At 48.2% G+C, this 15,931-nt stretch overlaps 3 protein-coding genes across 3 annotated transcripts; 1 reads left to right on the forward strand and 2 right to left on the reverse strand.

Moving 5' to 3' along the window:
- Window positions 1-109: 109 nt before the first annotated feature.
- Window positions 110-628, reverse strand: PtrM4_001910 (ubiquitin-40S ribosomal protein S31 fusion protein; the record flags this gene model as incomplete). Its single annotated transcript, XM_001941784.2, has 2 exons — window positions 110-480; window positions 535-628. The coding sequence occupies 2 exons, from the start codon at window positions 626-628 to the stop codon at window positions 110-112; spliced, it is 465 nt and encodes a 154-aa protein (XP_001941819.1).
- Window positions 629-2,912: 2,284 nt separating this feature from the next.
- Window positions 2,913-3,638, forward strand: PtrM4_001920 (uncharacterized protein; the record flags this gene model as incomplete). Its single annotated transcript, XM_001941785.2, has 2 exons — window positions 2,913-3,479; window positions 3,528-3,638. 2 exons carry the CDS (start codon window positions 2,913-2,915, stop codon window positions 3,636-3,638), a joined length of 678 nt encoding a protein of 225 aa, XP_001941820.2.
- An 8,614-nt stretch (window positions 3,639-12,252) lies between these two features.
- Window positions 12,253-14,669, reverse strand: PtrM4_001930 (uncharacterized protein; the record flags this gene model as incomplete). Its single annotated transcript, XM_001941786.2, has 3 exons — window positions 12,253-12,255; window positions 12,858-13,944; window positions 13,990-14,669. 3 exons carry the CDS (start codon window positions 14,667-14,669, stop codon window positions 12,253-12,255), a joined length of 1,770 nt encoding a protein of 589 aa, XP_001941821.2.
- Between the last annotated feature and the right edge of the window lie 1,262 nt (window positions 14,670-15,931).

Here is a 15,931-nt window from a genome sequence, read left to right on the forward strand (position 1 = left end):
AAACCTAACCCGTTCCTCCCATTTGACCCATGATGCCGTAACTCATCCATCCATCTATGTCGTCGTAACCCGCGTAACCCCGGTGTTGTCGTAGTCGTGAAGCGCACGCTTATTTAGCCTCGTCAAAGACATAAGTAAGGTGGCACTTTCCGCAGTACTGGCGGTTGTGCATGGCAGCCATGAAGACACCGGCACCGCACTCGGGCTGAGGGCACTCGCGGCGAAGGCGCTCGATCTTGCCGTCGCCGTCGACCTTGTAGTACTTGAGGACGGCTAGCTTGGTCTTCTTGCGCTTGTGCTTGATCTTCTTGGGTGTGGTGTAGACCTTCTTCTTGCGCTTCTTGGCTCCTCCACGCAGACGGAGCACCAGGTGGAGAGTGGACTCCTTCTGGATGTTGTAGTCGGAGAGGGTGCGGCCATCTTCGAGTTGCTTTCCGGCGAAGATGAGACGCTGTTGGTCTGGGGGAATTCCCTCCTTGTCTGGTTTTTTGTTAACTCAATCGTTTTTCGCCGTTTTTCGCATAGGACACGAACCTTGGATCTTGGACTTCACATTGTCGATGGTATCCGCGCTTTCACATTCTAATGTTATAGTTTTGCCAGTGAGGGTCTTCACGAAGATCTGCATCGTGGCTAGACAAAGGGGGTTTGTCGTCCTGGCTGGAGCAGATGGTTGAGAAGAGAAAACGAAGATTGGACTCGGTTTTGGTGTTTTGCTGGATAAGCGAGACTTAGCGGCGCGCTAGTCTGTAGATGTGCTAGCTCGGCTTGACCCCGTTGAACACACTCGTGGGCTCCGACGAGAGCAGAAGGAGCAATCACCGATATGGGCATGGTCAAGCCGTTAATAGACCTGTCAGACTCTGGGGAAGCAAGAGCGGAGGGGAGCTCTGAAACCTTAATCTGACCATGCTGCCACGACTCAGAATGCTCCCACCTTCGGCGAATATCTTCCTCGGTGTCTTGACCTCAGCACAGCTCGGTGCCTCCTTCTCCAAGAAGCTAATGCTATTATCAAGGTATCGAGTCTGCCTTTCAGAATTTGCGAGGAACAGCCCCATGCTTTAACATGTTGAGGGGTGCGACCAAGAGACCAAGCGATCGTTGCTGGTGATCCCCGGAACTACCTAGACACGACTGCATTCTACGATTTGAACTCGCAGACCCTCATTTCACTTAGGAGGGGCTATGCTCTTACATCCTCAAAAGTTTTGTCTTGAATTTCCGGCGACTGGCAACTTACGACCTGACATGGTAGCTCGGTATTTAGTCTCTTCCTGTGTCTGAGTGTCTACTCTAGATACGTCACACGCACAATCACTTCTCACTCGATGTCAAATATCCCTATCGAGCAGTTGGTGTCTCTCCTGCCATCTCCTCTCACTCTATATCTGCACGAAGCATTCCTCTATATGCTCAGCACATGATCATTATCACACTTTCGCAGTAGACCCTTCTCAGTACCGCTGCATGACTTGCGCAGCTCAATCTATTCCCTACTTAATAGTGCCCAACACTAGGACGTAATAAGTTTCAATACTGAGTCCTCAGCCTTATCGATGAGGGAGCAGAAATGCTGCAGTGACGGAAACGGTTATGCTCATGACGCTAGGAGCTATCTGGGATTTTGTGCCTCTCCCAGCACCATCCGATGTTACGAACAACTATTACAAACTGAGAAACGTATATCATTATCTACTACAGTAGACTATGCACTTGGATACTATTTCGCGCATGACCCGTGAAAGTGTTTGACTAGTGACATATGATGCATGAAGACTATCCGTCCTTCGAGCCTTCCTAGGTGGACACAGCGAATGAGAGGAAAATCAAGATCTCAAACTGTTTCGGTTAGTGTTTTTAGGGCAGGGCCAGTGCAGCACTTGCCTGCTTACAGAATGGCACGCCACTCACGCTCACTTCACGATCGCTTTGTACAGACGCTAACCGTATTCGATGGAATGTGTTTGCTCTGTCACAAATTTCCTCCCCAACTTCCGCAGCTCTCCCCCACCTTCTGCACACAACACCCGCAAACTCAACACACGACCGACCCGACTGTTAACATACCCCAGCTTGTACGTATTGGGATCCGACGTGCAATCTATTGCGCTAACACAAGCCAAGGCACTTCCCCAATCATGGAGAATGCATCAGATAGTCGCCCGCATCGGCAATCCGCGCGTGGCGAGTTGTCAGGTGGTGAGCCTTCCAACTTCAGTCAGCGGTACTCCATAGGGTGCTGAAGGCGTCCCGATTGCCGGCAGTCGTTGAAGGCTTGCTTGCGCGATACCATGCAGAAGCCTCAGGACCCAAGGCCCGGTTCCAAGATCCAAACTGGCCTGAAGATGACCCGGAGTCAGCCTCCCAACCGCTCGTGATCTCAAAGACCAGCATGTTGGCGAATACGGCCAGACGCTTCCGCAGTATGGGTTATACAAAGCTCAAATTGGACAATCGTACCTACACGCCGAGCAGAGCGACAAAGCGTGCACTACCATCCCAGTCCACCTGGGTGTCATAACGTACTTGACATACCAGTGTGAAAGGGCCACTGTAGTCGCCAGACAGGCCTATTATAGCTTACCCACACTGTCAAGTATCTCATGATACCTACGTGCTACGACAACAGGATTGAAGAATTCGGGGAATACCTGCTACCCAATGCTGTAATTCAAGGATTGCGGACGACTCTAAGCTTCAGTGGCTGCCTTGCCAGCGTCCAACCAAAAGCAGGGATCGAGGAGACCGTTGCTCGACTGTTCACGCAGCTCAATCTTGGCCCATCATCCGGAGCTGACTCGTTTTCCCCACTCCTTGAAGTGTTCAATACGATAGCTGCTCATTATTATGACGACTCAAATCCGACGAGACGGCTCCGTGCTCAAGGTTTCGACGTCAACGAAAGCACCATGCAGGACGCAGCGGAATTTTACGACTACTTTGCTGAACACATGTTCCCTCCCATCAAGAGCCATCTGCGTGATTGGTTCGTGCAGCGGTTCAGAAAGTGCGCCCATTGCAAGGCGGAGATGGCTAGTGGTGAAAAAGAGGTTGAACACATGATCAAAGTCCTCATCCCGGACAAGGTACAGGCCCTACTGAAGCTCCAGGACATGCTCCCATACGATAAGTGGAATGAGCCCGAAGGTTTTAGCTGCCAGAAATGCAGTGGCCAATCTCACCAAGTGACAGAGCGACCGTTATCGCTACCAAACCTCTTTTTGGTGCAATTGTGTAGATTCCGTCAGGGAGTCCAGGCCAAGAAGACGAATCTCATCCAGTTTCCAATAGGGGAGACGGAAGTCATAGCCTCTGCTGGAACAGGCAAATACCGGGTAGACGGTGTCTTTTATCGCTCAGGAATCGGTGTCGACACTGGGCACTACTACACCATCTCCAGAGATGTTGAAGATTCGTCAAGGTGGGTGAAATGGGACGATAGCCAGAGGTCAGTGGTGTCGGTGGAAGAAGTCGTCGTAAGTCATACCGACGCCCAATTTACAAGCAACTACTAATATGATTAGACGAATGAGGCCTACATTCTAGTGATGAGGCAGATGACAACGCAGAAACTAAGGTGGATAGACCGGATGCAGCAGTGCCAAAGAAGATCGTACCTCGTCCTTCGTTTCTAACACCTGGATCTAAATCTTCGGGTTTCGCCCGCATATCGCAAGACAAGGCCCTCGGGTCTGAAGATCTCAGTAACGCCCGCTGCGGGAGCAGGGGCCGAGTCGGGCAAGCATATAGCGACCAGCGCTCTGTCGAGCACCTTCCGAGGGACCCAGGGGTCTGCTCCCACACCTCGAATGCCTGGCCTATTTTCCCAGCCCACTGCAAACTCGCTGCGTCGCTCAGAAAGCCTCCGTAGCCTCAAAAAGCCGCCAACTCCAACCGTAAATACGCCTAATACGCTTGGTCGCTTCCGGATGCCTGCTCCACGTGATCCTTTCGGGAGGCCAGGCCAGTCAGGTCAGTCAGGTCAGTCAGGTCAGTCAGGTCAGTCAGGTCAGTCAGGTCAGTCAGGTCAGTCAGGTCAGTCAGGTCAGTCAGGTCAGTAAGGTCAGTAAGGTCAGTCAGGTCAGCCAGAAGATGCCAAACGGGCTGCATCGGTGTTGAGCCGAGAGGAGCCCAAGAAGCCGCGTCCTAGTCAAACTGGTCCCGCTCCATCACCGGGTGCTTCCTCGTCTCGGGTCAGCGCCACAAGACCTCTCCGCCGTAGTGCGGTGCCTTCCACGTGGCGAGACGACGCCCCACCCCGACGACATATCGAACAGCCACAGCGCCTTGTGGTGCTGCTAGATCCGACTCACCAGATGGAGGAAGTACCAACGTCAATCGATTGGCCAGGACTCTGTCAGATCTATCCACGACCGATGATGAGGAGGCGAAGAAGTGAGGGATTCGTCGCAGGAACTCCCGTTTTTGAGAGACTGACAGGAGTTCTCATTGTTTGAGAGACTGGCATAGCTTGTCCGCCATTGCACGGACTGCTGAGTATTTACAATGATAAGAATCAGATCATCAAGAATTCATTGACCATACCCTATATGCATATTGTGAAGTTTCGATACATCATCAAGTAGTGATCGTAGAAGACATAAGCTAGATAGGCATCAACAAGGTATCATAGCGTTTGATAAGTTGCGCCATGATGTTTAGTCTGAATCTGAGCAATGCAGCAGCTTAGCCAAGCTGCGCATCGCTAAAGTCAACATGGTCATGCTGCGAATGCCCCATGACCATCAGCCTCGGCTATTTGAAGCCGGTCATACGGTGCACGAGTTCAGTTTCAAACACATACATCAGACTGCGCTAGTAGGGTGCCTACAAAACCTCCCACTCGTCTCCTCCGTTATCTCTCCTTCCACACCTTCTTCCTTGATTCCAAAATGGACGACTAGAAGTACACATGTCTTCTTTCACCAAAAAATCATCAGGAAGTTTGATGAGTGGATTCTGTCGACCTTCCCATGCATCCTTTACTCTATTTTTCCAAAATGACGCAGCGAAGGCATGTCCCGTTCTAAAGATTCTACTACTTTTATCCAATGGTTGAGCCTGCCCTTTAACACCTGTAAATCCTTAAAAGTGCCCCTGCTGTTTGAAATTCTGTAAAAGATCCTGGTGGACTGCTCTGTCTCTTCCAAAATCATTCTTATTTTCTCAGTTCTAAAAGAGATGTATACGAACACATGTCGTCTTCAAAAGTTTATTCGGAAGCACGATATGACCGGATTTTTTCCGATTTCTTCTGAAAAGCTCTGCTACCTCTATCTTAAAAATGCCATCGGCAAGGGCTATGTCCTGTTCCAAAAGAAATAGTCAATTGACACATGGGTGGGCTGGACCAGTGCTGTCCCGGCTACTACTCTTGGCCGAGGACGCTTTGGCCCCGTATTTTTTTCTACTTCTCTTTTTTTTAAACTCGAAAATTACCGTTCCTTAAAGCATCTATAGATAGGATTGATAGAGTGAGGTTAGGAGGACTGGAAATTTTTTGATTCAACACAACGAAGGGTTTCTGGTTCCTTGAAACTACTGTTATCTGTGAAAAAGATGAAGTGATTCCGAGGATTCTATCTATCTTAAACTTATGGATTAAAGACGGATGTGCGGTCCCTGCTCAGGATGAGTAAAAACTTTCTCATGTCACTGTTCCTCTTATTTCTTTTTCCATGTGGAACTTGCGATCTTTTCAAAACACACATATCATAAAGCATGAGAGTGAGCGAAGAGTCAAACTCCAGAGGTGAAAAATGATGATTTCCCCACTGTTCCCCACACTGCTGAGTATTTCACAAGAAACATATGGTGAACCATTTCGTGATTAAAAGGAAAGCGAAGAACACGTCATATGCTCTTTCTCTGCCGTGTTAAATTCCTTAAACACTGCCGAGCCGTCCTGTATTTTTGACTTCACACTACATCAAAACGGGCAGTTCTTTAAAAATAAAATAACTGCATGGTATGAGAAGTGAGCCACCATATCGAAACCTCCAACGCCGTTCCACGTGCCTTTTCTACTCATCATTCCCAGAAAGCCTAGCTAAATCTGAAACAAAATGGACCGATGGACCGTCCCAAAGCACGGGTCTTTCATATAGATACCCCCCTCTCACCCCACTCTCTATCCTCCACTCTACTTCCCTACCTTTCCAAAAACTTCCTCGTCGCTGCAAATGAGATAAGCACCGAAAATACTAAAAGAGGAAGCTATAGATAGGATGACTGTGCCGCTGTGGAGAAGGCCGGATAGCTTTTAAGACTGCTATTCGTAACCACCTGAATATGGGGTGGTCCTAAAACCTAGTCATCGATATGGCATGGACTGTCCGGCTCCTGGGGGTGTATATAAATCTTCCTTCTTATCTTCTTTTCTCCCTTTCCTTCTACATACGGGGTGGTCCTATATTTATAAAATTCATGGATGTGCTGCCTGATGGCTGGCGTCTCTGCTCTGTCTTTTTTCAAAATCGACCTTCATTTCTAACATGATTTTGCGCGCAGTGGTCCGTGGAAAATCAAGGCCTGCCGTATCACCATTCTTTGAGAAACTATTTCGTTCTTATTTGATCAAAAGATCGCAGTGGTAGAGTTCATGACCAGTGTTGTGGGGCTCTCTATAATTGGAACAACGACGTGGCATAAGTCGTCCGGCTGCGCTGTTGTGAAAACTAGTGTGGCTGGCGCATAAGATTTTGGGTTTTCTGGTACTTGAATACCTCTTTTATATTCTCAAAGGCTTTTTCTATCGCTCTCAAAACATGCCAAAAACGAGGTATGGCTGGACTTCTGATTTCTGTCTTCTCTAAATTCAAAATACCACCGTTACACGATGTGTGACTGACTACCATGCCGACTACAAAAACTTACCCTTTTCTTCCCTGATATCACCACTCAAATTGACGAAAGAGCTGCCTTCTTCAAACTAATACCTACTAGTAAAATGGCTGGCGCGCTGTTTCTTCCTTTGAAATCGAAAAGTGCTCCTACTCAATACTTTTCCCCTGCTAGCGAGACTACCCAGAAACTCAATAGGATATTAAAGTCCGGGTCTTTCTTCTAACTCCATTCTTCTCCTATCGATACGATAATTCTAACTTTACAAAAGACTTACCACAATATCTTCATGGTTGGCGCACTGTCTCTCCCCCCAAATTACATTTTACTCCGTAATATAACTTATCCAGCAACAAAGCATCCTAACCACCATGGCATGAAAAGTTGCCTGCACCTTGAAAAACTGCAAATGTGCACATATCCATGCTATTCCTTGATCAAAGATTAGCAAGTTGCGGAGAATGTTTGACTAAACGCCGTGACGTTTCCAAACACATTTACACTCGTAATGTAGCTTCTCGGCTGCGCTGTTCCTAACCCTATTAAAGTATGCTTATTCAAAATGACGGGGTTAACACCTTTCAATTTCTGCTTTTTCTCTGCGCATGGCTTTTATGTCGTTCTAAATTGACTGTAGTTATCACGACGGGTGTTGTTATGCTTCTCTAAAACTCTAGTAAAACCTGGCGACATCTGACATTGAAATGGTCCAACATTAGAACTATGTCTTCTTCTTCTTCTTCTTCTCTAAAAGCAATAGATAAACCCCTCATTCTGCGTTCCGGCTCTTTGTGTGGCCATTCAAAACAGAGCGTCTAGCTTCAAATGTGACCCTGCAGCGACAGGTCTTAGAAATTACTTCTTTCCCAACTATCTTTTACCATTCTTGGCGTTTTCTAGGATCTTGAAGATCAACATAGAGCTTATGCATGTCTTCTTCTCCTAAAATTTAGGCATAACTCAGTCGATGCTCCGTTTTTAGCTATTCTCGTAGTCATCTGAAAGCTAGGGACAAAGGTTACAGCGGTAGTGAGCGTATGACCTTGGGGCGACGAAGTATAAAGTCTACTATCTACTCTCTCCTCTATGCTTGCTGCTGCATCCTCTTCTTTATGAGAAAATCCAAGATAATGACCCTGCAGAAGTATGTCTGCTTCTCCTAAAAATGCAGTCCTGAGTTTTCATAAGATATGTGATTTTGGACTTTTTATTGCACATGAAACAAAACACAACAAACGAAAGGCTATGTTGTCTGACTTTCTAGCCGTGACGGGGTATAAAGAGCACAGCTTTTTCTTCTCCTCCATCTTCTATCCTCAAAAACCTCGCTTTTAGGCTCTACAAAAACTGTCAGTACCGATAGATTTAAATTATTTAGGAAGATCACAGTGCAATTTGGGGAAATAAAATGGTCTCAAATGTACTGAATGTCTGAGTTTCCCTAACTCATACGTTTGTGTTGATGCTGTGATTTAGGTCTGCCCGCAGTAATACAAAGGCCGAGTCACATTCTCTAGAGCGTCTCCACCACTTATGAAACCCACTTCGAATTTGCTTCTTACTCCGGTATCTCTACCACTCTCCCTCCATATCTTCCTCTGAAATTTCAAACTCAAAAATGTAGGACGTGTAGCAATGTTGTTCTCGTCGGGAAATGTTTAAAAGAGCATATTGTATTCTGAGCCTGTCGGATCACAGATATCAACGATATCTCAGCCACGCGATCGGCCGCACTGATCTCGGTCACGCGAGCAGGCGCACTGGCATCATTCACGCGGACAGGCGCACTGATCGCGGCGTCCGAGCAGCGCTCAGACCAGACCTCCTATATCTAGCTCTTCCATAGTTCTCCTTCGCAAGACAATCAATCAGAACCATCACCGAACAGAATGCATTCCTAGTTATCGTTATTTCCTTTCAGCACTAGTGCTACAGCCCTACCAACAGATGTCTTTTTGATAAAGAATCTTATATCAGGACATTGTAATTTTTTGTAATAAAGTAGAAGAGGTAGTAAGGATAAAAAAGAAAGCAGAAGGAGGGGAATAGTACTTATATCGCGGCTTGGGGGGGCGGGCAACACATGTGCACTCTGGTTCAAGTCTTAACAAGAGAAAGACTTTAGAATATCTATATTTTATAAGTGCAGTTACTGTCGTGAGAGGAAAAGACTTAGCTTTGAGTTGAAGGGATTTAGAATTAGGTAGGGAATGATGTAGGAAGATAGGATGTAGTAGGTTGGAATTGGAGGGCGGCACACATCCGGCTTCTTGATAGTGTTAGTTGGGAGGAGAGGCTCTGTTGGTAGGGCTGTAGCACTAGTGCTGAAAGGAAATAACGATAACTAGGAATGCATTCTGTTCGGTGATGGTTCTGATTTTATTCTCGTGCGAAGGGGAACTATGGAAGAGCTAGATATAGGAGGTCTGGTCTGAGCGCTGCTCGGACGCCGCGATCAGTGCGCCTGTCCGCGTGACTGATATCAGTGCGCCTGCTCGCGTGACCGAGATTAGTGCGGCCGATCGCGTGGCTGAGATATCGTTGATATCTGTGATCCGACACATCAGTAATTTATCATGATGTTCCTGAATTTCCCCGCCTATTCAAATCCGAAAAGACGGAACACATGTGGCCTGGCCTCTGAGTGGCGGGATATGAAATCCTACTACCGGCCTTCTATGTTCTTCTCGAAAAATGTCATATTTCTCCACTTATCCTAAAATACTAAAATGAGCATCGTGAAGGTGCCATGTTCTGTTCCTCAAAAGAGTCGGGGAAATGCAGATATGCGGACTTTTGCTGTTATCCAAAACATTAATTTGACTTAACCCTTTGTCCCAAATCTATGTGCTCTGCCCCAGCGCGCACATATAAAATCTACCTCCTTTCCTCGTTTTCTTTCTCCTACCATCGCTGCTTTACTTTACTTTGCCTTCTATGTTCAAACACCTACGGAAGTACCTCATGTCGTCCTCTCTCAAAGACCCACCATGGTATTACATGTTGTGTTCCCAGCCTTCTTCTTCTTCTTACTCAAAAAAGGTCTTACCACTCTTCATGTGTCATGCCCTCCCCACGCTCACATATAAAATCTACCTACCATCTACCCTTTCTCTCACATTGTTAATACCTCACCACCTTAAATTTCGAAAGCGTCTAGGTCGGGTTTGATGTCTTCCTATCCAAAATTCTCCAACAACACCTTCATGCCGTGCTCCCGGATCTCTCTTACTCTTGCACAATAAAAAGCAACATCAACCGCGAATGTGGTGGCCCGACGGCGATGTATAAAACCTACTCACGTTCTTCGCTTTCTCTCCTACCGTCACTACTTTGCGTTTTCTTAAATTCGAAATCGGCAAGGTTTACTTCCATGTTTTCTGCCACAACAACCACCAACTAGAGCAACATGCTGTGTTTCTGGCTTTCTCCTATTCCTACACAATAAAACACGCCAGGTATTCGGATATGTGGTGCCCCGGAGAGGACATATAAAATCCACTGCCTCTCCTCCCTTCCTTCTTTCTTTCCGCTACTTCGAGAAGCTTCTACATTCTTAATTTGACAATCGAAAATTTGCTGCTGGGTTTTTCATGTTTTCTTCCCTCCAAAAATGATTTAGGCCAGCAAGTTATGTTGCGTTATCCAGACTTTCAGCTATTACTCGAAAATGGATGAAGCCGCCGCGCATGTGGCGGCGCCGTGGCAGCGATACAAATCCACTACCTCTCTTTCCTTCTTTCTCCATGCTCTCTTTACTCCAAAAAGCTTCTGCACTCTTCCTTTCAAAATCCAAAAAACCCACCAAGGCATAAACATGTTTCTTCCTCTCTAAAACGTAGCAACGAAAATTGCATGTCGCCTTGTCCAGACTCCTAGCTTTTACTAAAAGTTTGACGACCCTAGTCGATGTGGCGGTGCAGTGGCCGCCATATAAACTTACTACTTGCTTCCTCTCTTTCCCCTTATCACATCCTCACTTTCTCAGAACCTAAAAGCGACGCAGACTGCGTTATATTCCTGTCTAAAATCATCCCGTATACGCTGCATGCTGCATTCTCCCCCGCGCCAACCCCCACCTATTTCTCCAAAAATCAAGAGCATCACGACATGTGGCGGCGCGGCGTCCTCGCTGCGTGCCATTGTCCTACTACCGCTCTACCAACAGCATATAAAACCCACCCGCCTTTCTACCTTTTCTCTTTCTTTCCTCACAAACTTGCCTGCTTTCTTGCTAGAAAATCTCAAAAAACACGATTGTTCAATTCATAGGTTTCTTCTCTCTTTAAAGGCGTTACATGGACAAATATGTGTCCAGTTTTCCGGTCTTTGGACTATTGTTTGTCAAAAAAGGATGTACTGAACGGCCCCGTGTGTTGTGTTCTGGCCTGCTTTCTTTTCTTTCTCTAAAATTTACATACCGACAGAAAAATGTGGCCTGTGTCCTGGCCTTCGGTCTATTACTCACAAACAGAAAACTTCCTCAGATAATGAGACATGTGGTGTCGCGGGGGTTGTGTGTTATAAAAACTACTGTATCTCTTGTTTCCTGTCTTTTTGCAAAACAAAGGTGTATATTGGAAAGATGAAACCTGGCGTCAAAAACATTGTATGTCCTTCTTCCCTTTCCAGAAACGATCAGAAATTCAGCGCATGTATTGTGCTTCCGAGCACTCCGCTCTTCGAAATAAAACTGGGGCCGTCTATCAGAATGTGGGTGTGGGTGGCGAGTGGAGTATAAAAATGTACTAGTGTACTAGTTCTTTCTTATAACACCACAGACCGGTTGAAAAATTCTGGGGAAAGACAGTTATGTGTCTCTCCTCCCTTTCTGAAAACTTCCAAGTACGCAGCTTATGTGCTGTGGTTCTGAGAACTCCTCGCTGCTATACAAAAAAGGGCTTGTATTGCTTGGCATGTGGGTGCGTGGCGAAGGGTGTTTAAAAAATTAACTGGTTTGTCGCTTTTCTGCATGCCAATGAACTGCTTCGCGTTTTCAAAATTTAAAAATACTGCACAACAAGTGTATGTCCTTTCTGAACACCAAAAAGCATTTTTTGTTGGTAGGGCTGTAGCACTAGTGCTGAAAGGAAATAACGATAACTAGGAATGCATTCTGTTCGGTGATGGTTCTGATTGATTGTCTTGCGAAGGAGAACTATGGAAGAGCTAGATATAGGAGGTCTGGTCTGAGCGCTGCTCGGACGCCGCGATCAGTGCGCCTGTCCGCGTGAATGATGCCAGTGCGCCTGCTCGCGTGACCGAGATCAGTGCGGCCGATCGCGTGGCTGAGATATCGTTGATATCTGTGATCCGACATTTTTGCATGTTTTCCGTCCGAAGCCTTGCTGTACACAGGATGACGTCTTATAATACCATGACCTTCTGCCAAAAATTCGCAAACTCTTACTCATGACTCTCCCTCTCTCTTCCTTTCCCACCACACCGCCCTATCCCTCACACCTTACACTCCCCGTGCCAGCCCTAACATCAAACTCCACCCACCTCGCCCTCCTATCCCTCCTCCCGCGGCCCCCACTCTCATCAATAGCTCCGGGATTTAGTACCGTACACCCAAAATACTTGACCACAAAACTGGGCGCCCCACTATCTGCAAGCACTAAACACGTCGGCAGCGGATACAAATTTAGCACATGACCGTAATCCCAATGTAGCGGTCTTGATGAAAAGGGATATGGGCTGAGATGTGATTGTGAGAGAATGGTTCGTGTGAGGGCGCGGGCGATCTGCGTGTCGGGATCGATTGGGTCTTGTTGGGGTTGGGGTTTTGGAGGAGGTCGGGGTAGGTCGAGGTCCATGGCGTCTTGTTGTGCTGCGTCTTGCGCTTGCGTGCTGGGTGCATATGGCATTTCGTCGTCGACATCGGGCGGCGGTTTATTAAACCTGATTGCGTTTCTTTGTAGACGACTGGCGACGTCGTCTCGTATGATTGCCATTTCACCTTTTACGCCAAACCAGCTGAGACGGGAGGGATTGGATGTCCATATCACCTCACCCTCTTTGCCTTTGGCTTTACCTGCGCCCCAGATCTCGCGATTTGCTTCTGCGACTACTTTCCGGATTCGCGAGGTGAACATTGTGGGGATCTGCTTTCGGGGTAAGGGTGTTGCGGCGCCGGCAGAGAAGGCACTGGGCCAGGCGTCGTTATCGCCAGGAACAAGGACGAGTGTTGTGTGTGCGATGAGGGGTTGGAAGTCTGCGAGGACGGAGGCGAGGGCGTCGAAATGTTCCTTGTATTCTATGCTGCTTGTGCCGGGTACGCCTGCGAGACTGGCTTTTGAGCTGAAGTTGCCCATGAGGATGATGGCGAGGGGGTATACGGGATGTGCGTCTGTTGGGTCGGGGGTGTATGTTCGTAGAAGAGTTCGAAGAGCGGAGAGGGTAGAAGGGACGTCGAGATGTAGATCTGATGCAATGACAACGTTATGTGCGTGGTCCGGGTCGAGCAGTTTCGCAGCTATCTTGTTCATGCGAGTTCCTGTCGCACGTTGTGATCCTACACCTAAGAAATCTGTCCAACCGAATGCCGGTCCAGCAAGGCTGTTCTTGTCTACTTCTTCGGCACCACCTAATGTTGCTGTACGTCGTTCACATGGCGGGTGACCAACTGAAAAAGCGAGAAATTTGCCGCCTATCGTGCCGCCGATACCACCATTGCCTCCTAGGGTTGACGTTGTCCCACTGTCTTCCTCGTAGCTGCCTTCGACTATGACGATCATGCCCGGGGCGAAGTAGGCGCCGTTCTCCGGGATAGGACGTGCGTGTTGGATATCAAGGGTAATTGTACCTGTAAGATCAGAAAGTGACAGAGCACCAGTCGCTGACACTGTAAGCATCCCTAACAACAAATGTGTGCTTCCAGTTCGGCCAAGCAGATTGGCTATTGGGGTAATTGAGTTCATTTGAGACGTCGCAATCGATCCAGTACGATTCAAAGTAGATGAACGAGCGGTCGAGAAGGTCGGTGCTTGGAATGTCTCATTTCTGAGTATGCGCTGATGTACGATATGGTAGCGTTGGCGAAACAGCTCAGTCTTGTGCGAGGGATTAGGGAATAGTGATGGTTTCGTAGCAGATCTAGATTGGTTAGCAGGTGCTTCAATCAAGTATATGTCGACATACTTCTCAAAATGCTTCTGGGTGAAGTTGTATATTAATTTCGGCTGCTCAAAAGCCCCGATAACCTTGATCCAGTCTCGAGGATCTTTCGATACTTCTTCCTCTTCTTCCTTGTCCTCCACTTGCAGATTCGACATGCCAAAACTTGTGTTACTGTCTATTGACGGACGAGTCATCTGTCCTGATATATCCGGCCCAAAGTTGAAGCTGCTTTGTCTGCCGAGACTCGAGCCCTGGACTACTCTCCCACCGCTCATTGACCCTTCCAATGTCTTGAGGATACCCTTGAGCGTCTCATTGTCTCCCTCTACAATGACCTGGCCGCCGCATTTCTTCCAGCTTTTGGCAATTTCCTCCAGGACCTTCTCTGCTAAGCCTTCTTCTCGCCATCCTGAGCCGCAGTGTTTCCCTATGAAGGTTGCTAATGCTTGAAGAGCGGAAGATGTGAGGGTGAGGTTATGCTTCTTGGTGAACGTTCGAAACGCTAGCGGCCGTAGGGTTGCTGGAGGAAGAAGAATAGGGAGGACAGTCGACTTTGCGGCGGGTTTGAGTGCAGGCGGGGCCTTGATCGGGGCTGTTCTGCGGGGATTGATGGGATGGACTGGTGTTCCGAATGCCGGCGATGAGGATGGAATGAGGTCTGAGGGCACCGATGGCTTCTCTGGTCGCCTTGCTGTTGCCATTTCGGTTCTGTATGAGAGCGCGGGTATGTTGTGTCGCAAAGTGGTCGCTCCTATTGATTCCACTTTACGCGCGATGCGGTCCAGGGTACGCGACTCTGTCACGCTAACCACGCTAGTTTTCCTAGCAACGGACACGGCTACCTGCGCCCAGCACTCAACACCTCAATTCATGACCCAAACTTTGCAAACCACGGTCGCATTACAAACATATACAAGGCCATCATCAAACAGCATTCATCATGGCCGAACCCACGAATGAACCACTCGCGACCGTCGCAGAGACCGAAACCGAACAGTTGCCTAGGACCAAAGAGAAGCTGGACGAGTTATCGCAAGCTGCCTCAATTCACTACGCTACCAAGAACTTCCCCGCCGCCGCCGAAAACTACGCCAATGCTGTCGAGATTCAGGCCGAACTCAATGGCGAGATGGCGCCTGAGAACGCCGAGTTACTCTTCTACTACGGGCGCGCGCTATACAAGGTCGCAGTCGCCAAAAGTGATGTGCTGGGCAACAAAGTAGCGCAAGAAGAGAAGAAAAATAAGAAGCCCAAGGCAAAGAAGGCGACCAAGACGGACGACTCAGGTGAAGGCTCAAGTGCAAGGGCGCCCGTGCCAGAGAAGAAGGAAGAGTCAGCAGCGACGAAGCCCTACTTCCAGCTCACAGGCGACGAGAATTGGACCGACTCAGAGGAGGAAGACGATGATATGGAGGACGAAGAGCAAGAAGAGGACGACGACGACTTTGGCAACGCATACGAGATCTTTGAGCTCGCCCGCGTCTTGTACGAGAAGCAATTGGAGTCGCTAGAAAGCGGCGCTTCAGACAAGGGCAAAGGGAAAGCAGAGCTCAGCCCCCGCGCGCGCACTCTCAAAGAGCGCATCGCAGATTGCCACGGTTTCCTTGTCGAAATCTCCCTCGAAAACGAGCGCTTCCACGACGCCATATCCGACGCCCGCGCCGCCCTCACCCTCCAACAAGAACTATATCCCTTTGAGCACGAAAACGTCACAGAAGCACACTACTCGCTGTCACTGGCCCTCGAATTCGCCTCCGTCTCAAAAGTGCGGCAAGACCAAACCGGGCAATCAGCCTCCGCGCCCGAAGAAACAGACGCAGATGCCAAACAAGGCAAAGAGGATGAAGACGGTGTAAACTGGGATCTCCGCAACGAAGCAGCCGAGCAAACCGACCTTGCCATCCAAAGTCTTGAAGCTCGCCTAAAAAAGGAAGAAGCAGCCCTCGCTTCCGATGCATTAACA

Source organism: Pyrenophora tritici-repentis, chromosome 1 (genome assembly GCF_003171515.1).
Source record: "Pyrenophora tritici-repentis strain M4 chromosome 1, whole genome shotgun sequence".
Taxonomy (NCBI): Eukaryota; Fungi; Ascomycota; class Dothideomycetes; order Pleosporales; family Pleosporaceae; genus Pyrenophora; species Pyrenophora tritici-repentis.